Below are 23,816 nucleotides of genomic sequence, written 5' to 3'. Positions count from 1 at the left end.
CCAGTGCTGACACATAGTGAGACCTTAACAGCTGTTCGAATACATAAGTAAATGACTATATGAAGAACTGTTCTCTACATGAAATTTTGCTCCTAGTGCTGAGTTCTATTTAATTCTCTCAGACCTCAGAGGTAGAAATTTGCCATTTACTCTTGGACACTGCTTGGGGTAATGTCAAAGAACCAGAGGGCTCAAGGAAACATATATTTGTTTTTGTTTTTTTTTAAAGATTTTATTTATTTATTTGACAGAGACAGAGATAGCGAGAGCAGGAACACAAGCAGCGGGAGTGGGAGAGGGAGAAGCAGGCTTCCCCTCGAGGAGGGAGCCCGATGTGGGACTCGATCCCAGGACTCTGGGATCATGACCTGAGCTGAAGGCAGACGCTTAACGACTGAGCCACCCAGGCATCCAGAAACATATATTTGTTAAGAGAATAAGATGTCTCAGAAGGTCTGGATACATTGTCCTGTTCTCTCTTTGACCCCTACCTTCTTACTGTCCATCACATCTCCCCAAGGAGAGACACATCCTTTACAGGTGCCCTCTAAGAACTATCTTGGCGGGTGTCATTAAGTGAACTGGCTCCCTGGGTTGACCCAGCTTCTCAAGCAGCTCTAAGTTGTTCAGGTGCCTAAAAAATCAGCCCAGAGACCACCTGCTTCCCACAGAATCTGCATGCTAGATGACACAGTTTTAATACACAAAAAACCAGACCCACAAAATGAAGCTATGCAGATTATCTTTGAGGATTGGCTTTTTGTCAGTGCCTTTGAAAATAATTTTGTGAGTTCCCCCCAAAATCAAAACACTGGAACATACGTGAAATGATCAACAGAGGTGATTAGCTAAACAAACTACAGTGGGGTACCACATAGCTCTTAAAAATCGTGTCATAACTCTCTTATCTAGTGTCATGGAAAGATGTTCATAATATATTGATTTTTGTCTTTATAAAAGATAAAATAAAGCGTGTTTAGCATGATCTCATTTTAGAAAAACCTGAAAGATTCTACATCAAAATATTTACAGTGGTTCTCTCAGGCTGATAGGTGATGGAGCTATGGGTGAATCTCTCTGCGTGTATGTACACATGTGGGATGTGTGACTTCTTTTTCTATGTCGAAAAGGTATTACTTATGTGGATTTAACATAGATATGTCACTTGAACACTACACTGTGTTAGCTCATTGAGGCAAGTCTGTTCTATACCCATCACCTCTCTTAGAAAGCCCTGTAGTCATTTATTTGGCCCTGTCAAAATCAGTCCTGAAAAATGTATGAGGACTAACTCAAAATGGATTAAAGACTTGAACATCAAGACCTAAAACCATAAAACTCCTAGAAGAAAACAGACCATAAGCTCCTTGACATCAGCCTCGACATGATTTTTTGGATTTAAGCCCAAAGGCAAACGCTTTCTAACAAAAGCAGAAATAAACACGTGGGACCACATCAAACTAAAAAGCTTCTGCACAGCCGAGAAAACCATCAACAAAATGAAACAGTCAACTGACCAAATGAAAAAAAATATTTGCAAATCATATCTGATAAGAGGTTAATATCCAAAAAATATATAAAGAACTCCTACAACTCAATAGAAAAAAACCAAGCAATCTAATTTTAAAAATGGCCAAGGATCTGTAGACATTTTCTTTTTTTTTTTAAAGTAATCTCTACACCCAATGTGCATGCTCTACTGACTGAGTCAGCCAGGCACGCTTAAGCAGACACCTTCCCAAAGCAGACATGCAGATGGCCAACAGGCACATGGAAAGGTGCTCGACATCACTAATCATCAGGGAAATACAAATCAAAACCACAATGAGATATCAGCTCACACCTGTCAGAATGGCTACTATTAAAAAGACACAAAGACACGAAATAACAAGTGTTGCAGAGGATGTGGAGAAAAGGGAACCCTCATGCACTCTTGGTAGGAATGTAAATTTCCAACCACTATGGGGAACAACATGGAGAGTCCTCACAAAATTAAAAATAGAACTACCATATGAGCCAAATAATTCCACTTCTGAGGATTTATTTGAAGAAAATGAAAAACACTATCTCAAAAAGATATATGTACCCCCATGTTCATTGCACCATTACTTACAATAGCCAAGATATGGAAACAACCTAAGTGTCCACCCATGGATGAAGATACAAAGAAAATGTGGTATATATGTACACGGTGGAATATCATTCAGCCATAAAAGGAAATCTTGCCATTTGTGACATGCATGGACTTTGAGGGCATTATGCTAAGTGCGGTAAGTGAGACAGACAAAGACAAATACCGTATGATCTCACAAACATGTGGAATTTAAAAAAACAAAATGAAGCCACAAAGCTCACAGATACAGAGTACAGATTGGTTGCCCGAGGGGGGTGGTGAGAGATGAGTGAAATAGGGGGAAGAGGGTCAAAAGGTACAAACTTCCAGTTATAAAATAAATCACGGGGATATAATGTACAGTGTGGTGATTATAATTAATGATACCACATTGCATATTTGACAGTTGCTAAGAGTAGATCTTAAAAAGTTCTTATTGCAGGAAAAAAACACTTTGTAACTATGTATAGTGACAGATGATAACTGGACTTATTATGGTGATCATTTTGTCATATATATGAATATCAAATCATTACATTGTACATCTGAAACTAATGTAATGTTATATGTTAATTATACCTAAAAAAAGTGTATGAGGAACACCAGATCACATCGGTAAGGAGCATGAGCATGCTGTCTGTGTCACTAGCATTAGACACCTAGAATGTTTCAGTCTGAGGCTGCTAAGGTTTGTTTGGGTGGCTGGAAGCAGGGAAGGAAAGAAGGCAGCCACCCGCGAACCCAACAAGCAAGAGTGCTGGCTCACAGTGAGCCGGACTCCATTCCTTCCACTGGCCACGACACCTCATTCCTGGATGGACCGGGAGACCACTTCTCTGGTATGATTTGAGAGTTCCAAAAGTTGCCCTTCCCTTTACTACCAAAAATATGTCCCTCGTTTCCTGCCGAGTTAAAAAATAATTCCAAATTGCATTCTTTAAATGACCAAAAGGGTTATGTTGCCTGGGAAATAACCTGAGTTACTATTATGTCTGCAGACGGTTTATTTAGCAAAGTGTTGGTCACCGAGGGAAAGGGACATGTAACCCTCCCCCGCCTAGAAAGAGTCTAGGACCAATTTCAATTTCAGCCATTGGAGAGGGAATGAGATGGGCAGAGGGATCTCCACATTCCCCTTCAATGAACTCATAACCAGGGTGTCATCTTTCTTACCAGCTCCACACACAAAGACCTTGTTCCCCAGGGTGACTCCAGCTCGCCGGCAGGCATGGATCCCCACAGACAGGGGTTCAATCAGGGCCCCTTCTTCAAAGGTGACATTATCAGGAAGCCTGGGGTGTCATTCAACACACTCAGTTAGTCCCTCTGGGTTAATAATAACAAGAGCTAATATTTATTGAGCATTTATTTATGTGCTAAGCAGTTTACATATATTCACTCACACAAATCCTTGGAAGAGTTCCGGGGTAGGTACTAATATTCCCATTTTACAGACAAGGAAACAAAGCCTTGGGAGAATTAAATGACTTTGGTTCAAAACTAGTAAGAGGCTCGAAGGATTTGAAATGGAAACCAGATACGCCTGATTCCAGAGCCCAGGCCACACTGCCCTCCTCTGAAAATGGTTTTCTTTGGACAAATCACTTCGGTGAATGTGAACACATTATGTTTTCTTTAACATGTTGTCCAAGACAAGGTATGGTGTGGCTGTCATTAATAAATAATGAGAAGTTCATCTAACAAGAGTTTAATATAACCACATGCCAGCATTTCATCTGCTTCTCAAACTTAACATACAGCCTTTCTGGTTTCACCTCAGCAAACAATCCCAACTATCAGCAGCTTTGCAGAACAGTGATTTAGAAGCTGGTGTCACTCTGTTGTCCCTGTATGGTATGTTCCAGAAGAACCACATTTGATGGCAGCAGCTGCCTGGCTGTCCCTGGACCGGTCATGATGGGAAAAGGACCTGTCTTCCAGGCAGATGATTAAATGTTGTGTCACCTTCACCACCGGGTTCTTGGTTTTCACTGTGTCCACTTGACCCTATTACCCATCCCACTGATGATGACAGCAAACATTTGCATAAGGCTTTACAGATTAGAGGGCTTTTTCATCCATTATCTCATTTGATCCTCACCATGACCTTGTCAGGAAGGAAGGAAGGGCTTTATTTTTACTTTTATTCTACAGAAGAGGAAACTGAAGCCCAATGACGTTCAGAGACTTGCCCAAGGTTACAAGGCTAATGAGTAGAAAAGCAAGACTTGAAGCCAGGTCTCCTCCTTCCACATCCCGCCTGCCCCATATTAGCTGCCTCCTAGTACAAGTGGCTCTGTGGATATCTCATTTCTGCATGGTCCTCACTGTCCGGTATTTTTATTCAGTGCCCCAAACCTCCACATGCTAGAACATAAAATTCCTCAAGTTCCAAAAAGAAAGAAAGGTGGCAGCCAAGCCAAGTGCTCATTCCCGTGATGTGTCAGAATAATGAGGCCCGAAGTCGGCCTGCCTGCTGCCCTGCCTTCTCCCTGCCCCCCCCACCCCTCTGCTTTTCTCCCACAATCCTCCCACTTCAGTCCTCTCCTGCTCAGATTGCCGCCATCACCCCTTCTACCCACACCACCCACCCCATCAACTCTATAAAAGGGACAAAAGTTTGAAATGAAATAATGAAGACTCCCAAATTCTCCCAAGGAACCGCCAACCACTCTCAGACTAGCCTGCCCCTTCACATCTGGGATTCCCCCGAAGCTTGTATGGGCTCTGAGCGGAGGGTGGCCTTTGGTCAGGACTGGTGCGTTCCTCTCACCTTCGCTCTGATTTCCCCTTGGCAGGAGAACACCCAGGAAAAATGGGATTGGAATGGCGATGATGGAAGATTGTGATGGAGAGATTATGCTACTGACGAGGCAGAAGCACCAGGCAGAGTCCTAGGCCCAGCGCCTTTGCCACTGATCTTTGGACAGTCACTGGGTCCTCCTTCCCCGACCTTATTCGGTGAGGATTGAGGGAGAGGGAGGATGAGAGCACCCTAAGTTTCTTCTCAGCTCCAATTAATCATGACTTTATAAACACCAGAGAATAAGACAACTTGGTGGTTTTCACAATAGGGTTGAGGGAATAACTAAAGGGTAGAGGATGATCAAGAAGCCAAGGGGGAAACAGGAAGATAAAAAGGAAGAAAATAAGGTGGGTAGGAAAATAAAAAGGCCGTGGCAGTACAGGAATCCTCACAAAGAAACCAGAGAGAAGGGCGTGGGTCCAAGGCTGGTGTGCGGACATGAGCAGAAAGCACCCTGGGAGGAAAGGAGAGGTGGGGGGTTGCCTGTCCCCTCCTCAACCCTCCCATTAACATTGCCAACAGAACACACCCTCCCCCACCATGCCCTACAAACCCCATCCTCCCAACCCCAGTGCAAGGCTTCCTTTCAGACCTAACCTGTACCTATCCCCCAGACACAAGGCCATGGCTATGCCATAGCATGGCCCCATTTACTGAGCACCTACTATGTGCCAGGCCTCGTGCTGAATACTTGAAATGCTTTTCTCATTGAATTCTGTCAATAATTCTATGCATTTCAACATATCGGTGCTATTATCATCTCCATTTTCCAGGCAAGGACGTTAGGTTACAAAGTTTAACTCGCTGAAGGTCACACCGTTGGTAGAAGGCGCAGACCAGCGCTTAGTCTTCAACTTTACCATTTTGCTTTTCTGCCTCTCACGAAAACCTTGTTTGGTGCCTCAACTTGGAAAGGGCCCAGACAACGTGGGCTGGTTCAGGAACCACTTGCTGAAAGGTGGACTCTACCCAGGTAACCTGCTTTCTCCTAGAGCAGTTAGGTGTTGACTTAAACCCATCACGAGGTCTGGCCTGTGACTCTCTCAAGGCTTCCAGGGGGCACTAGAAAACTCAGATCTGTCAGACTGCCCCTGTGACTGGCACCTGGCCTCCTTCAGGCAAGCCCCATCCTGGCCAACAGAGCCACAGCTGGGGCCGGGCCGGGATGGAGGAAAACACACCTGTCAGAAGGCCAGAAGGCAAGTGGCACATCAGCATCCACGGCTCCATGGGCTGGGACCTGTGCAGAAGGGGCAACACTTTGCTTCTGCCGGATACGAGTTCTCCCCCCAAAACCATATGGAGAGTTGGGATAGGGTAGTGAGCACAGGGCAGGAACTTAAGACTCATGGCTGCCCCAGCTTGCCTCCTGGCTCTGCTGCGTGCCCAATTAGCCTCCTCCGTCCGGCCTCTGCACCCCTGCACAAAAGTGCTACACTGGTGCCCACCTCACCACTGTTCTTATGAAGGTTAAGTCAGATAAAGCCTGCAAAGCACTGACGAGCACAAGGCCAGGCACGGAGTACTGACAATTGTGACTCCACATGCATTGCCTTATTGGGTCTTCAGCTGACTAAATGAGACCGAAGCAGCGGAAGGGGACGTCACTCACTAGGAGGGAGTGGATCCAGGGTCCCAGAGCTCACACGCTGGCTCCAGGCCACGCTTCCTCAGTAAACCCCAGTGGCTGTTGTTACTGGTGTTGTGACCAGGGTCACTGCTGTAATAAGTTCTCTTTCCTGGGAGATGCCTTGGAAACCAGTAATAGAGGACAAACCACAGTAGGTTATGTGCAGGATAGCTGGAGGGGAGTGAGTGAGTTCGCAACAATTTTCTACTGTTGTCCTAGGTGAGGGGAGCTTCAACTCAAAGACTAAACCCAGTACTGTGAGTCAGTCTCAGCCCTAGGCAAGCTACCTTCCCTCGATGCCACCAAGAAGGGCCTGTCGAGGGGATGCTTCATGTCTGGAATTATGAGCTAAAAATAAAAAGAACAAAGAAATCACCACAGGAAACTAGAAGAAAGAACCCCAACCAAATGGAGTGGGGAGAGGTCCCAGGTGGCCGGGCTGGGCCTCGGGCACTAACTTGTAGCAGAAGTCAGCGTTGTGCTTATAAAACCGGCAGAGGTTCCCGTCATCAGGGGGCGTGGCACAGAAGAAGATGGATGGCGACAGATTGTACCGGCCAATCTTGCAGAATTCATCCATTTCTCGCAGAGCACCAGGCTCGATGGCAACACGATCCCCTGAAGAGGAAAACGCGAGCAGGGGCAGAGCTTCTGTGAAGGGGCACGAGCTCCTGGGCAGGTGCCAACAGGGGACTCTGGCCCAATGAGCCACCCCCCTACCTGGGATCCAGGGCGCCCCAGACAAGCCCAACCCGGTAGAGCTGCCACAGAAAACTCGGGATGCAGCACAGACTTACACTCTGGGAGAGAGTGACCAGCATACTTCTCCACAGACTGGTTTGGCCTGCCGTTCACCCACTCATGGAGCAAGCCAACCCCCTCTCCCCTCAGCTGCACAACCACTTCCCAGCTTGGGAAACAGAGAACCAGCCCCAAATCCAAGGCAAGCCAGGACCCATCTCAAGCTGCTGTGTGGGGTTCGCAGACTTTTTTTCCTTCACCTGCTTTGAAAATATGGGGCAAGGCCTTTACAAACACAAGAGCCACCAATTATGGTGTGTCTTATGTTCAGTTTGGTTGTATTTAGACAGTAACTAGGAATTGACGGATCCATGGGTTAACAGACTGGCTTGGGCAAATGACCCACAGAGGCCTGAGACTCCAGTGAAGAATAACATTCAGGCTTGTGAACTAGCGTCCTTCCCCTCTGTCTCACTGCGCCTGCTTGGAAACCCAGCCTTAGAAGTGCTCTTCTATCTTTCCATTATGGAAATTTTCCAACATGCATCAAAGTTGAAAGAACTGTACAGTGAATACCCAGACTTCCTCCGCTTTGATTCTTCAATTACTATGGGGCTAATTCGCTTCATCACATATTTACCCATCCATCCCACCTATCCATTTCTCCTCTGTCCATCGCCCCATCTTCTTTCCTGATGCATTCCCAAGTAGGATGTAGCCATTAGTATACGCCACGCTTAAATACCTCAGCCTGCATATCGTTAACCAGAGTTCAATACTTGTCTCTGGTTCTCTTTTAAGGTAAAATTTAGGTATTGATAAAATGCACAATCTTACATGGATCACTAGATGAATTTTTTTTTTAAGATTTTATTTATTTGACAGAGAGACAGACAGCGAGAGAGGGAACACAAGCGGGGGAGTGGGAGAGGGAGAAGCAGGCTTCCCGCGGAGCAGGGAGCCCGATGCGGGGCTCGATCCCAGGACCCTGGGATCACGACCCAAGCTGAAGGCAGACGCTTAATGACTGAGCCACCCAGGCGCCCCTAGATGAATTTTGATAAATGTACTCACCTGTGTAATATGAACCCCTATCATGATACAGGACATTACTACTACCTTGGAAATTCCTTCCTTTGTGTCCCTTCCCAGTCAATCCTCACCCCCTACCCCCAGAGGGGTGTGTAAGTGGAGCTGGGGCCCTCCTTAGCCTGATGCATGTCACCCGTGGGAGGTTTGCCCTTTACTAAACAGATACATGTTAAGTTATTTTTATGTCTTTTTGTGTTAAAACTACCCACAGAAGAGCGCAGAGTCCTGGTACATAGTGAGCGCTCCTTAACAGTAGTGGTGGCAGTGATGATAGTAGTCATGTAAGTAGTATTAACTATTTATATTGTGTTTATTATAACTATCTGAGCTGGTGTTACTGAACAGGAAATTCACACTATAAGATAGAGAGCCAGATTGTATATAAGTTAGGAATTCTTCCATGCCTTAGATTTATTGATTCTTTAAGATTTATGTTAAAACTTTAGAAACAAATGTTAAGAACTACTCAGTGAGTGCTTTTCTTCTTTCTAGACTAGTTGATTAGACCTTTCAGTCCAAATCAGCATATGAAACACTTCAATAAAAATTTTGTGTTCTAGGAACGCCTGGGTGGCTCAGTTGGTAAAGCGTCTGCCTTTGGCTCAGGTCATGGTCCCAGGGTCCTGGGATCAAGTCCCGTATCTGGCTCCCTGCGCAGTGGGGAGCCTGCTTCTCCCTCTGCTGCTCCCCTTGCTTGTACTCTCTCTCTCTCTCTCTGAGAAATAAATAAATAAAATCTTTAAAAAAAGGATCTACAGAAATCCCTGCAACCACCAAAATGTGTTGCTCCACCTGTGTGTGTACCTCTCCGCTTTCTCTGCAGCCCTTGTTCCAAATTACATTCTACCATGGACAATGACTTCTTCAGGCTAGCATTCAAGATTCTTCACAATCAGGTGGAGTTTTGTATGCCTCAGTTTTGTCTTCTAATGATTACATTATAATAATATAATAATAAACTCACAGTTGAAGAGTGCTTTTTGAAGAGGGACTTTTACACAGATTATGCATTTTTAACATCTCCACTAACTCCCCAACACAGAACCTCTACTCTGAACAGCATAGAATTATTAGCACCCCAGATATGTTACACTTGCTTCTGTAATTTTATTACTCTGTTCCTCTTAACCAGAATATTCGCTTCTGACCTCTTCACTAACTCAAATACAAAACCGTTCTCAGGTCTCCAGCTGCTGGACAGCCCAGGGGTTCTGAGCACTTGCTTTAGAGTCAGAAAGACCAAGGTCGGTACCCCAGCTTGAGATTCGCTAGTTTGTGACCCTGGGCAGTCACCATGTTTCGCTTTCTTCATTTGCTAAGGAAGAAAATAATGCCTACCTCAGAGTTGTTTCAACAGTGAAATACATAATTATACATGCAAATATTTAACATGGAGACTAACAAATAGTAAATCAATGAGTATTAGCTGCCTTATTATTGTTAAATGTCCAGCTCAAAGACCTGTCTCTTCCATGAACCTTCTTTAAACACCTCTGCCCACAACAAATGCCCTTTCCTTGAACTGCCAGAGCCTATTCTTTTTCACACCTGATAGCTCACTATGGTCTTATTCTCTAATTACTGGTATTTATGTATGTCCTGACGTCTGATCTCCCCAACTAGATCAAAGTATCCAGGGATTGGATCTTCTCATTTTTCTGTATCTAAGCACTTATTATAACTTAAATTTAAAGAACCCCACTCTGTTATGACTAATATTAAGAGATCTCGTCCCACAGGTAAGAACCAATCAGTGGCTATTGGAAACTATGAATCTTCCTCTTTGGGATAACTCCACAAAACCTCAGGGGCGGCCTCGACTTCCATTCAGGATGAATGGAGGGCCTGACAATGTTCCTCAGGGAAACACAAGTCCAGCTTCTTCAGGGCTGGGTCGTTCCTCTTCGTGTAGCTGCGCTCAGAGAGCCTTATAACTGACACAGAATGGCGTCTCCCGCCAAACTTCTCCTTGTCTCGAATAATCTGATGACCTCTCCAGGATGTACAGTGTTCTCCTCAGCAAAGGAAGGATAAAGTCAATGGCTGGCCGTGTCACACAGCTGGGATTTAATTCACTGTGTTGGGTAACATCGCAGGCTGCCACAGCTGAGATTTCCTCCCTCCAAGAGAATGAAGTAAGCAAATCTAGAAAAGTATTGGTGGTTTTCCAGTCATCCAGTAAGATCAAAGACTGTATCCAAGACCCTGTTTCTCAGCAGGTGGAGGCAGTTTGTGGTTCCTATGCCTGGAACATTTGCCCTACCCCTTTACCTGGCTTACCCCTCCACGCCTTCAGATGTCGGATTAATTGTTCCTTCCTCAGAAGAGCCAGGGATCTGGTTAGAAGACACTGATCGCATCGCTATTCTCTGTTGCCCTCAACACAACGGTAATTAAGTAACTGTATGTGTGTCCCAGACCTGTCTTCCTCCGTGGAAGGTTACAGTCCCTGTGTGTAGAAATGGAGACTGTCCTGCTCACTGCTGTAAACCCCCCCAGGTTTAACAGAGGGCCCGGCCCCAAGAAAGTACACACAAATATTCATTTATGTTGAGGAATAAATAAATCAGTTAGTTGAAGGGTTTTGCTGACCTGGTTTTAGGTGCTTGACCAGTGATCCCACTTGTACGACTGTCCCTGAAGCTTCATGTCCCAGCACCATTGGCTTTTCCACAATAAAATCCCCAATTCGACCATGCTGCCAGTAGTGGACATCGGAGCCGCAGATCCCAACGGAATGCATCTTCAGCAGCACTTCTGATAAGAGGAAGGAGAGAACAAGTGAGGGGAGGAACGACCCCTCTGCAGTCTGAGGCGCCACCATGCTTCCCCTCAGGACAGGAAAACCAACCCTCTGGCTTGGTTTCAAAGGGCAGGTACAATATTTAGACCACAGAGGAAAACAAGCTAACCAGCAACACCAATTAAGGCTTGTAAGCCAAGAAAGCTTCCATAGAGCGAAATAGTTGCCTTTGAGGGTTAATGCTATGTGTCAACTCAGCTAGGCTATGGTGCTCAGTTGTTTGGTCAAACAGTAGCTGTCGGGGCGCCTGGGTGGATCTGTCGGTTAAGCGTCTGCCGTCAGCTCAGGTCATGATCCCAGGGTCCTGGGATCGAGGCCCGTGTCGGGCTCCCTGCTCAGCCTGCTTCTCCCTCTCCCTCTGCCCCTCCCCCTGCTCATGCTCACTCTCTCTCTCTCTCTCTCGCTATCTCTCTCTCAAATAAAGCAGATTACTCTGCCTAATGTGGGTGGGCCCCATCCAATCAGTTGAAGGCCCTAGGAGAAAAGACTGAGGTTTCCTGAAGAAGGAATCCTCCAAGATTGAAGCATCAACTTTTACCTAATTTCCAGCTTGCTGGTCAGCCCTATGAATTTCAGACTTGCCAGTCCTCACAATCACATGAGCCAATTCCTTAAAATAAATCTCCCCCAGCCCTCTCTCTATAGACATATATAATAAACCTATATATAAATAAATCTATGTAACAAATCTTTCTCCTCTCTTTCTAGGTTCCGTCTCTCTGGAGAACTCTCACACACTGCATAAACAAGATATTATTAATAGGAAAAAATGTATCAGCCATCTAAGGGAAAAACTGTTTTCTAGGAGATAACTGATTCCACACAATTAATATGCTATGCCTGATTCTTATCTATCATGAGAGAAAGCCTGGCAAAATCTAGGCTTGGCAACACTTTGTGAACTCTCTTGTTCTTCATGCCTGTTGTTTTGTTTAAAGGTGTACCTTTAATTTAAACCATCCAAAGGTTTCAAAGGGTATTTCCCCTTCACAGGTTTGAATAAGTGAGATTTGTTGGTATTGTTGTTGTCAGTTTTCCAAGTTAGAAATAATGACGCTACTGAGCCCCTTTGCTAAAGTAAGTGCTAAAGGATTACTGGCCTAGTCTGACTAAGGTGACCATGTTGCAAGTATCTCCCTGAGAAAAAGCTCTGCCTTAGAAAGACAAAGAGACCTAAAACTCTGCTGTGCATTCAAGTGTCTTACACCCTGCCCTTGCCACAAATCACCAGCCATCCACCCCAGGTGTGGCTCCGTAGAACCTTCTCTGTCCTTGGCCTTGGTGACAGAGTAAGAAATGGCAGGGTACAGCAGGGTGAAGACTGAGATCAAGGTAGAGGAAATTATCTGAGTTTCCTCTCTTAAAAGTTACCAATTTGTAATAAGAGATTAAGTTTGACTTGCTAGGATGCTAGCTGAAATTTACCATAATTTCCCCTTCCAAATTCAAGGGCAGCAAGAGACAAGAAAGTAAGAGCAGAATGCTGCGTCAGAGAGAGAAACAGTACCAGGGTCCTTTGAGTCCAAGACAGCCCTTGTTTGGCTACTTCTAGAATCAATACCAACTTTTCAGGACACAGTGAGGGGCCTCTTTCACTTCTCTGAACATGATATCTTGGTGAAAATGCTTAAGCCCTAAATATACATTACGTGTTGAACACTGATAGAAACAGCTATTGTCTTTATGCTTATCACTATAAATCAATAAGCTAGCTGACCTTTGAGTAGCAAAGCTCTGGAGGCTCCAGGAAAGCTGCCTTCAATCTGAAGTTCGCACAGAAGCTACAGTTCTGGGGTGAGGTGGGGAAGCACATCCCCAACTCACCAAGGACAGAGAGGAGACCCGAGTGGCTGGGTATGGGAGCAGTTATCTATAGACACTCTTCCCCTTGCTCTCAGCCTCACTTCAGAGTCCTGCAGATTATGAAGTGGGACTCCAGGGATGGGAGGGATTGGAAAACTGTCAGCAGGTATCTGCCCCAGCCAACAGGGGGCATGACTTCCCCAGGTACACACATCACTCCAGGAGATGTGCTTGTCAGCTGGGCCTTACAGGCTTGCCCAGTGAGAGGCCAGAGCACTGGAACAAAGGTGGCAGGAAGCCTGCCCCAGAGCACTCACCCACTGTCTGTGCCTGGTTGATCAGGACTGTGGGGCCGCACTCCATGCGGCCCCTCCCATCCTCACTGGACAGAAGGTCCCAGTCTTCCTATAGTGACCCTCTCTTTCTGATTCTGATTTCTCTTTCTTTCTGAAATTAAGCTCTGTCGACTCACTCATTTTCAAAGCTCGGGTTAGGGTTAGGGGGGGATTTGGCCACCCGAATAGCAGCTTATGGTAGATAGAGTAACCCAACTCTAGGTTAGGTCAAATGAGGAACAACTCTGCCTTTGGAACAGAAAGATATTTTATGTCAAAAACTCTGGGACAAGTCAGCAGTCTGATATGGTAAGTCTTCTGCTGACTCCATCACTGTTTATTTCATGTGGCAGTCAAGTTGAATCTATCCAGTCGTGTCGTGGATAACAGACGAGGTTGACAGCCTAACAGAAAGATAGTTTTTAATTGGAGGCAAAGTCATAAACGGTAGGAAAAGTGGGGTAAGCGAGCAATGCCCAGGTGTCTTCAGGGTAAGTAATAAGAAACAATAAAATGTAAGTCGAGTATCCCAAGGACCTACCATTTGGGCCTGGTTCAGGGATAGGATAGTTCTCCTAGAGGAAATAAAAATAGAAAAATCATTTAGCATGCATAATAACTTTCCCTTATGAATATTTTCAATTGTTTAGTCAACGTGGAGTTCCATTCAAATATTTCTTCTTAGAATGAACATAGGCTCAGGCCATATCGCAGCTGGGTGGATGCCTGAGGGGGCCCACTAAATCGTGCTGCCTCTGATTCCTGACTTCACCCCACCCCACCTCCCGGTGCCATTTGCCCTAGACTGATAAAAAAGGGTACTAAATGCTCCCCTAGGCAGAAAGGACGTTTGGACTGCCTTCCATATCAGATCCTTCCTTTCTCAAAAACCACATTCTTAAGATACAGATTTGTTTGGTCTGGGAAACTCTTACAGGGAAAAGGGTGAAGGTATCTGGTAGTTGCATGTGAGGGCTTTGACCTCTAGACAAGGTTGGAGAGAGTGCGTGCTGCCACTCTTCCCTTGACATCAGCACACGGACGGACCAGCGCTCAGCCCTCTCTTCTGAGACCTCCCATGTGGAGTTTTACAGGCCCTTTGGGAACACAGAGGACCTGCATTTTGGCCACTCTCCGGGTTCAAAAGGCAATCTGAGCTATTCTGGCATTCATGGCTAGTATTATTATTAACTAACTCTTCTTCCCATTGCCAACGAGCTGAGCAATTCATGGTGATCAGAAGGCAGGGCAGTGAGTGGCCAGATCCAAGCGTTCATTTTATGAATTCTTTGAAGGCAGCCAAGAAAAGGAAGGAAGGTGAAACGTTCACTGTACCAACTACATTACCAGACAATGTTCTGGCTTTAAACACATCATGGCACATGGCCCACAGTGTGCAGACGAGAAACCCGAGGCTTCGAAGTGGAATAAGTTGGTCAAAGTCATACCGCCACAGAGTAGTTAAGCCAAGACTAAACCTGATTCCCCGGCCTGCCTCACTGCACCCCACTGCACCCCAAGGGTGGAATATGCCTTTTCTCCTTCCAGGGCGATGCAAGGAGCAGGCAGACAGGTGAGGAGAAGGTTGGGGCTGGGGCCCACGCAGAGCACTCTGGGAGGGGCACTGCTCCAAGCTTGCCTCCTTCAGAAAGCCTCCCCCAGATGCTTTAACAGGTAGCAGTAAATGACACCAGGGCTTTTTTGCTAACAAAATAACCCTGATGCCAACGACCATGGCTTCAGTCTCTTCAGTGACCAGGCACAGTGCACTGCCTCAAACATGGGGGAGCATGCACTTGCTACACACCCAGTCTCCATAAGAGACCCCGAGGAAGGTCTGCGGTTCTCGCTCCCCTCAGATTACTGGCCTTTCTGTTGAAGTAGCTTGATGCTAATTTGACCTGCTTGTCCCCAGTGGAACAAAGCCCAGAGTGACAATGCTAATGCTGATTAGCAAACACTACCAGCTTTTTTCTACCAGGTCCTGGGCTAAGTGCTGTATGTCCATCGCCTCGGTTCATCCTCATGACGACCCTATGTGATACCTTCTATTATTATTCCATTTTCCACATGATGAAACTGAAGGACAGGGAGATGTAGTGATCTGCCCATCGTAGCACTAAGGTCACTGGTGGAGTTATATCCAAAGCCGCTTGAGGTGGGGAAAAGGTGTCAAGGCAGTTTTTCATCTATTAGTAATTTAAACTGGCTACATGTGAAAGGAAGGAAGGAGGGGGTCGGGGGGAGGGAATCCATCTAGAAATGGACAATTCAGGACAGCCGGCTGTCACCAAAACCCTTCTCAAAGTTGCTGGTCCCATCTCTGACATTACCCAACATCAGGGATTGCTGTATAAAGTTATGTTTCTCTTAAACTGGGTGGAATTTTAAACTGCAGTTTAGTTGAAACTGAAGACTGAGGCCTTTATTTCAAACATGGAACAGAACGCTGTCCTTCCCAGTAAAGGCTCTAGTAGGCAGCTCCATTTAGGGGTGGAGAAGGGGTAAGAATCAAGCTCAAATCAACAGCTGGGCACACCAAGTAGGCCCTGGGTCACTAGCGATTACTACTGTAAACATTTGCTGGAGGGGCAGAGCGGCCAACTTTGGCCCTTCCACCCCCCCAAAGCTGCAGTGACATTCCTAGACACTAGAGGGTGCTGTGCAGACAGCCTGGCTTTTCCTTAGTGGCTGATTGCACATTATGGAGAACTTAAATACCTCTCCCTGCAAACCAACTTCTTTTCGTTGTTTCTTGCTGTCTCTAACCACCCTTACACCTCAGCTCGGCTCCTGACTCCGCTCTCTGCAGGAGACATGCCGCAGAAGCACAGGACCGTGTTAAGATCAGCCCTTAAGTCTGTAAATGTTATCCTAAGCATGGCTGTGGAGATGATGTTTTAGAAAGTTATCGCAGCATGGTTACTAAAAAAACACCTTGCTTTTCTTTGTAGCTCCTTGGAATGACGCTGGCCACAGTCCTCTGTTTACTTAATCTCCTTTTCTGTCTCAGATTTCGGTGATGATATTCTTTCATGCACCCTATTCTTCATCTACCAGTTTCTTAGCTCCCCTGAGATCCCTAGCTTTCACTTTTACCCCCACAGCCCTTTCATCCCCAAAGTTTTGTCATCAGGCATAGTCATGGTTTCCTGAACAGGACTTCTTACCTTTCTGTGATTGACAGTAACAAAGGGATAAAGGGGAGTGGAGGTAACTATTCTTTCCTGTAGTTACGTCGGGTTTCCAGCCTTTTTCACTTCCAGTCAGAAATACATCACATACATATGCCCCCCCCCAACCCCGTCCATCCCCTCCGGGTCTCACCCCACCTCCCTGAATCAATCATGGAAATACTTCAGGAAGAACTCTCTGTGGGAGCTTGGAATCATCCCAGGTGCCTCTTGCCTCCTAAATATGTTTTGTCTTTAGCTGGAAATGGTACTTAAGGTGGTACCTTGGGCCATTTCATGAAATTACTCAGTTCTCACCATACCTCCCATAGGTACAGAAAGTACACATTATTAAACTTGTTTCTTTTTCTCTTGTTAATCTTCTATTACAAGGGGTCTCAGCCAAGAACCTAGAAGCACAGGGAGAAAATTCTTTTTCCTCCCCTACATCACAAAACAAAAATCTGATTATACCCCATCCCGAACCCAGTGTTCAGCCCCCTGGAAACGGGGGCTGCGTTGTTCCTTTCTTCTCCCTGGCCAGATGCTGGCGCCTGAATTGTGGCAGAGCTGTGAGGAATAAGGCAAATAGGGCGCCCGGGGGGGCTCAGTCAGTTGAGCGTCTGCTTTCGGCTCAGGTCATGATCCCAAGGTCCTGGAATTGAGTCCCTCATGGGGCTCCCTGCTCAGCGGGGAGTCTGTTTCTCCCTCTACCCCTCCCCACTGCTCATGATCTCTCTCTTTCTCTCAAATAAATAGATAAAATATTTTTTTTTTAAAAAGGAGTGAGGCAGATAAAGTGTACTCAGTGTGGTCGATGGCCTACTACTGACATGTGATGCAATATGTACAGAAACAGCATTTAGAAATATTTACCACATTTTGACATTGCTGCAATATCAAAATACAGCAATACAAACATATTGGCTCATGGCTGAAAATATAAATAAAACTGCGTTTCATCTGGGATAGTTTGTGAAGCACTTCATCAAAGCACCCAGCAGATGTCCATAATATAGTATGCACTCAACATGTTAATTCTCTCCGTTTCCCTTACCTTTAAAGTGAAACCTAGAGCATTAAAAAAAACAAAGCCCCCTCCCCCCCCCCCCCCCCCCCCCCACCAAAAACAGCTTCTGTGGAGAAAAACTCATCTGTTTTATATCCCAACTTCATGAACTAGTAACTCAGATAGAATTCATTTCCCAATCAAAAGGAACTTCTGGATTTCTCAAAACTGACCAAAGAGGCACAAAGTAATTAAACTGGTAAATACAGATGAATACAAGATTATTGCCTGGGCCCACATTTATTATAATTCAGTTAAGAATTGTCCATATAGGGGCACCTGGGTGGCTCAGTCGGTTAAGCATCTGACTCTATTTCGGCTCAGGTCATGATCTCAGGGTGGTGGTGATGAGGGAACAGAAGGCAAGCTGAGGATGAAGCATAAGGTGACACCCCACAACCAACCTCTCCCCCCCCCCCCCCATTCCTAGGTGGGATATGTGTGACATTCGTCCAGGAAACTTTCAACTATCTTTGCTAAGGGAAAAACTACCTTAGCTTAACAATAGCAAGACCTCCAGTATCCTGAGGGTCTTCTTTAGCATATGAAAGTCCTTTTGGACACCTCCATTTTTCCTTACCTCCCCCAACTCCCAAGTTTATAATCAGCCATTCCTCACAACCCCAGTGCAGTAGCTCTTTCTGCCCACGGTCCTGTCCCAGTTGCTTTAATAAAATCACCCTTTTTGCACCAAAGACGTCTCAAGAATTCTTTCTTGGCCCTTGGCTCCAGGCCTCACCAACATTCCAAAACTACATCAGTGGGATCAAGTCCTGCACAGAGCTCCACGCTCAGCAGACAGTCTGCTTCTCTCCCTCTCTCTCTCTGCCTTAGCCCTGCTCACGCATGCACTCTCTCAAATAAATCTTTAAAAAAAAAATGCCCACATAACACAAAAGAAAAAAAAATGCCCATGTATTTGAAGATCTTGGTCTTTATCTCTTTTTATGCTGAGATGGTTTTTGTTTTTGTTTTTTTTTTTAATTTAAGTAATCTGTACACCCAACATGGGGCTTGAACTCATGACCCTGAGATCCAGAGTCCTGTACTCTTCTGAGCCAGCCAGGCACCCCTATGCTGAGATGGTTTAAATGTCTGATTCTCCTAGGCCCTAGCCTCCTGTCATTAGCTGTGCTGGACCTTTTACAGACACCATCACATTGTAAGGGCTGATTGAGGGCAGGCTGCTCCAAGATGGGCCATTTTGGCATGTGGATTATTTTGAGTTGAAGGCAATCAAGGTCCTACAAGCTCAGGAGAAACTTTTGCCCCACCCTTAACTACAAAGAAGAATCTAAATTGGAGGGTCTTGACCACAGATAAATTTTATCTGAGTAATCCATCTATGTGGGAGGGGAAATATTTATTTACCAAACATTTCCTCTTTTTGATCTTCCTGCAAATTGCATTCATTCCCTTTGAAGTCCCAAGCCTCTAACCCCTTTTCCTTAGTTCAGAATGACACAGAGGCCTCATTTTGCCTGTCTTTGGCATTTCCATGTGTGTGTGGATTCTCTGTACATATAAACTATAAAATTTGATTTTTTTTTTTTTTTAAAGATTTTATTTATTTATTTGACAGAGAGAGACACAGCGAGAGAGGGAACACAAGCAGGGGGAGTGGGAGAGGGAGAAGCAGGCTTCCCGCCGAGCAGGGAGCCCGATGTGGGACTCGATCCCAGGACCCTGGGATCATGACCTGAGCCGAAGGCAGACGCTTAACGACTGAGCCACCCAGGCGCCCTAAAATTTGATTTTCTCCTGTTAATCTGTCTCATGTCAATTTGATTCTTGGTCCAGCTAGAACCTTTGAGGGGACAGGAATTCTTGTTCCCTGACACCATCTAGCCCTCACACAACCCAGAGATGAGAACTCCTGTCATGCCCACCATACAGATGGGAAATTGAAGCAGAAAGTAATTTGGCGAGTCACACAACTATAAACAGCAGAGCTAGCACTAAACCCCACTCTGGGCCTCAACCTGGCTCGTGACTTTGTTACTGTTTCCATTTAAAGAGGACTTCAGTGAGCTGCACTTTGAGCTGACAGTTTTTGCTGACAGGCTGTTTGCCTCTTTATGCATCAGCTTGGCTGCCTCTCTCCCTTGCTCTATTTAAACTAGGGACGGAAAAGTAAAAGTCTTTTTTTTCCCCCTCATATTTTTGTTTTCCTCATTATAAAAGATAAACCACCAGTCAGTGTGTGTGTGTGTGTGTGTGTGTGTGTGCGCGCGCGCACGCATACTCTCTCCGACTTACCACCCAATTTAGAAATGCCCAGAGCCGAGGCATCATGCAGACCTGAATCCCCAGGCCAGGGAGCACTGGAGCTGCCAGGGCCCTTCCCTTGCTGTGGCCAAGGGGATCACTAGCTGCATAGTAGGCAAGGAATTTAATTTTTCCTTCCCTGCAGCCCCAGCACCAAGAAAGAAAAGGGAATCCTTCCTGCCTTCCTCCATAGGCAGGAAGAAGCTAGGTGTTAGGTTTCCCTCCTGGCAGGTGGACGATGGCAGCAGTTTGAAGAGGCGCAGGTCAAATGTCCCCCAGAGACCGCTGCCATGGATGTTGGCCGGTCCCTGGGCTTACCCGAGGTGGGATGGCAGCAGCGGGCAGGGTTGAGCCCTCGCTCCCTGCTTCAGAACCCTTCCGAATCCTGCTTCAGATTTTAGAAATGGCCTGTCCCCAGACAACTCCCTTCACACGAGTTCCCGAGGCACAACCATTTCTATCAGTGGACGCTGACCCTGGTTGGCCAAAATGGCCACAGCCTGCTATGGCCAGGAAATCTTGGATTTATTTTGGTTCTCCCACAGAACGGAGAACTGGTGTTCGCTCCCAAAGCTGCCGTAGGACTGTTCCTCCTTGTTGCTTCCTGGTTTACTAATAGTATCACCACCCCCCAATCCCAAACCACTTATCTATTTGCCTTACAGGAGGGGGCAGAGATGCGCTATGGCAGTCAGGGGGCTCTCTGTGAGGTGCTGGGGGTCCTTCTCGGGAGGGAGTGGTGAGGGGCCAGGAGGGTCTGTGTTGAGGCCCAGGTATCTCTGAGGCAGCATGGGCATCCCTGGTCACTCTTCTCAACTGACAGCTTTCTGCCCCTTCCCCCGAGCGTGGGGCTCTCTCCAGGGTAATGTCCTCCACGCGCTGTCTTCTCACTCTACATGTCCCGCTCAGCCTAGGCAAGCTCGTCCATCTACAAATTCCCACCAGGGTGCTACTTTGGCCAGGACAATACTTTGTTGAGCAGGACAGTGCTGTAAACTGAATGAAGTCTGCCCCTCAGTCATTGTGACAACCCCCCCCCCCACACACACACATTCACAAATGCTTCATGGGGAGGGGGTGCAGGACTGCTCAGTAAAGAAGCAGAGGACTCCTGAATTTACATCTCCAGCCCAAGACATCGTCCCTATATCCCAGATCTCTAGAACCAAGATAATTTCTCAAAGACACCTTGATGTCATGTCCCAGACACATCTTAAACTCAAACCTGATCTTATCATTTTAATCTACTCTTTTGTCTAGTAAAATGATCCCACCACCCGCTACTCTCAAACAGACCTGAGGCACTCATGAATCCACCCTGAAGCCTTTTAGTGTACCAATCCCACAACGCAACATTCTCTAGCTGGTCGTATTTTCTAGAGCCTTTAGGATACACCTACCCCAATTCCTCCTTAATTTAGAGTGTAGATTCTAAGGCAAAGCTGATAAAATCAATCTTCAAAAATGTCTATTATTTTTTCATAATATCAATTTTAAGGTGAGCTTCCCGGGCCCTCCAGTCTTCAAGGCTTTGCTCTAGAGAGCATGAAAAAAAAAGAGGTCATCTGGTAGAGCAGTGGGAGAGCATGAGTTTAAGAGTTAAGGCAAAGCAGATCCTGGAGTTGCAATTCTAGTTCCGCTACTTACAGGTTCATGACTTAAAGCAGGCCCTGAGCAGCAGGAAAAGCAGATCCTGTCCACCTCTCCAGCTTCAAACTCCACTCAGTACATCACACTATTTGCAGGGCCAGGAAACAGGACCTGTAATCTTGTACTTCATATATCTTTGCACTGGTTCCTACATTTGCCTGAATGACTCCTACTCATCCTTCAAGAACCAGATCAGGTAGCACCCATCTCCTCTAGGACCTCTTTCCTAGGCCAAGGGCCCCTCCCTGTGAGGTCTTTACTCTGCGCAGCCTCCATCAAGGTTGTCACACTGTCTCATTGTTAACTTCAGCTTGTCTGTCTCCCTAGAGCAGCTTGAGGGTAGGGGCACTAGCCCTCGGCCCAGTGCTTGGCATGTGGCAGGCACCCTCTCATCTAATAAATGTTTGTGGAATGAAGGGCTGAGTTGGAGATCACTCTGTAAGCTGCACAGAGCTGTGCCATTTTGCCTTCCTTACAATACCATCCGGTGTTGGGAACAATAAACACTAATAGGGTCACTTTAATTCAGGACCTTGAGTGAGGCTCCACAGTGAGTGGAGAGAGCACCGGAATGGGAGCCTGAACCCCTGAGTTCTTATCTGGGCTCTGTTAACTAATCAAGCCTGTCACCCTGGGGTCGGCACTTTCTTAACAGGAAATGGGAGAATTGGCTCAGGGCAGGAGTTTGTAGTCTGGGGTCCACAAACCTCCAGAGGGTTGATGGAGGGACTTAAAGGAAGTCCACCAAAATCTCTGAAATTGCTGCCAAACTCAGTCTGTTTGCATTCTGTGGGGAGAGAGACCACAGATTCTCAAATTGTCAAGAACTGCTAATCTGGATAATCTCCTGAGTCTCTCCTATCTAGATCCTCATGTATATTTTCTCTGAGGAGGAAGGAGGCGCCAGGGAGCAGTAGAGATGGCTGGCACCCATTGCACACACCCACTGCCATCCCAGGCCCATCTGAGATGGCCTTTGTCAAGGGACCCCTCACACGACCACAGGGCCAACCCTGCAGCTCCCTGACTTTGGCCCCATGAGCCAGGGAGCAGAGGGAAAGGTATGGTGCCAAGGAGACATACACATAATGCTCTTAAAGAAACAGGGGAGCCGGATCAGAGAGGAAAATGGCGGAAAAGTGAACCAAGTGTGGACTAAGGGAGGTAAGGAGGAAAGAAGCTTTAGAGACATGGACACTATCCAGATCCAGAAGTCTGGCATAGGCACAGGGAACACTAGGAGTCCTGGAGATGGAGGCCTGTGCTGGAAGGAAAAGAGGCAGGAACTGGCACTTTCTGAGTACCTAATAAGTGCTGGGGTACTCTTGTGATCATAATAATCCTGCAAAGGAGGTTTTATCAGCCCCAGGCAAGACAGATTAAATTCGAGTTCCACAGCTTTTAAATGTCCCTCTGGCCCTCCTTTCTGCCCTGCACTGTCTTCCCGGAGAAGTCCAAGGCATGTCCTACATCAGGCAGCCTCCTGGTCTTTTGATGTGCAATGACAAGAGGCTAGACTATGAATCTGGGGCTCTGGCCACGTGCCAGCCACGGGGCTGGGTTCCGGGAGGCACGCGACCTTACAACCACCAGCCCCCTCCCCCCAACATGGTAACCAGCTCTGATCCGGGTGGCCGGGACACGGAGGTGCTGCAACTGGCGAGCTGGGACCGCGGCTGAGTTCGGAGGCCCGCAGGGCAGGGTCGGGCTAGGCTTCCCTTTCCCCTTCCCGTTTTACCAGGCGCAGGTCTCCGGGTCCGTGCACCACCAGAGAGAGGTTCTCGGGTTTGGCCGCCGCCATGTCGTTTTTTCCCTGCCGAGTCGAGGCTGCAGTCCGCAGGACGCGTGAGGGTTCTGGTGACAGCCCCGCGAGGGTTGAGGGTAAGAGCTGGGAGGCCCTGCTTGTCAGAAAAGGCGCACGCCCGGCCCGGGGCGGGGCTTCATCGCCCCTGACAACCGGGGCGGGGCTAGTGTGGAGGGCGGGGCCTCCCTGCTCCGCTCCGGCCTTCGCCGGTAGGGGGTTCGGGTGGGGGCTGGGAGGAAGTTGGGAGGGGACGGGGGGGGGGGGGGTGGGGGGGGGGGGGAACCCCGGCCTCCGCAGCCAACTGCCGGCGCTGCTGTTTCTGTCAGCCTCAAATCCAAGGGAACGTTGATGCACTGCAAGTAGCCCGCAGAGGCAACAGCCACCAGACCAAGGTCCTCAGACTTCAGCTGCAGAAGGGAGTTCTGCAAAGTGGAGCAGAGTCTCAGGACCAGCACTGAGATTCTGATAGGGTAAGTCTAGGTCTTACCTAGGGGTGAGGCCGGAGGGTCTGTATTTGTATTAGCATCGG

The 23,816-nt window shown here is 47.0% G+C and overlaps 1 protein-coding gene across 1 annotated transcript in view; it reads right to left on the bottom strand.

Moving 5' to 3' along the window:
* Positions 1 to 23,420, bottom strand: part of SORD (sorbitol dehydrogenase) — a 30,583-nt gene extending 7,163 nt beyond the window's left edge. Inside the window, exons 1-5 of the mRNA XM_032417717.1 lie at positions 23,222 to 23,420; positions 13,865 to 13,898; positions 10,975 to 11,139; positions 7,008 to 7,167; positions 3,287 to 3,405 (exon numbers count right to left, since the gene is read on the bottom strand). Of these exons, the coding sequence (XP_032273608.1) occupies positions 3,287 to 3,405; positions 7,008 to 7,167; positions 10,975 to 11,139; positions 13,865 to 13,898; positions 23,222 to 23,284 (541 nt within the window). The 5' untranslated portion in view covers positions 23,285 to 23,420. The remainder of the gene's footprint in view (positions 1 to 3,286; positions 3,406 to 7,007; positions 7,168 to 10,974; positions 11,140 to 13,864; positions 13,899 to 23,221) is intronic.
* Positions 23,421 to 23,816: the final 396 nt, after the last annotated feature.

The sequence above is a fragment of the Phoca vitulina genome, unplaced genomic scaffold, assembly GCF_004348235.1.
Source record: "Phoca vitulina isolate PV1807 unplaced genomic scaffold, GSC_HSeal_1.0 scaffold20, whole genome shotgun sequence".
NCBI classification, from domain to species: Eukaryota; Metazoa; Chordata; class Mammalia; order Carnivora; family Phocidae; genus Phoca; species Phoca vitulina.
Note: the sequence above shows the minus strand (reverse complement) of the source record. Positions and strands in the feature narration are given on the sequence as shown.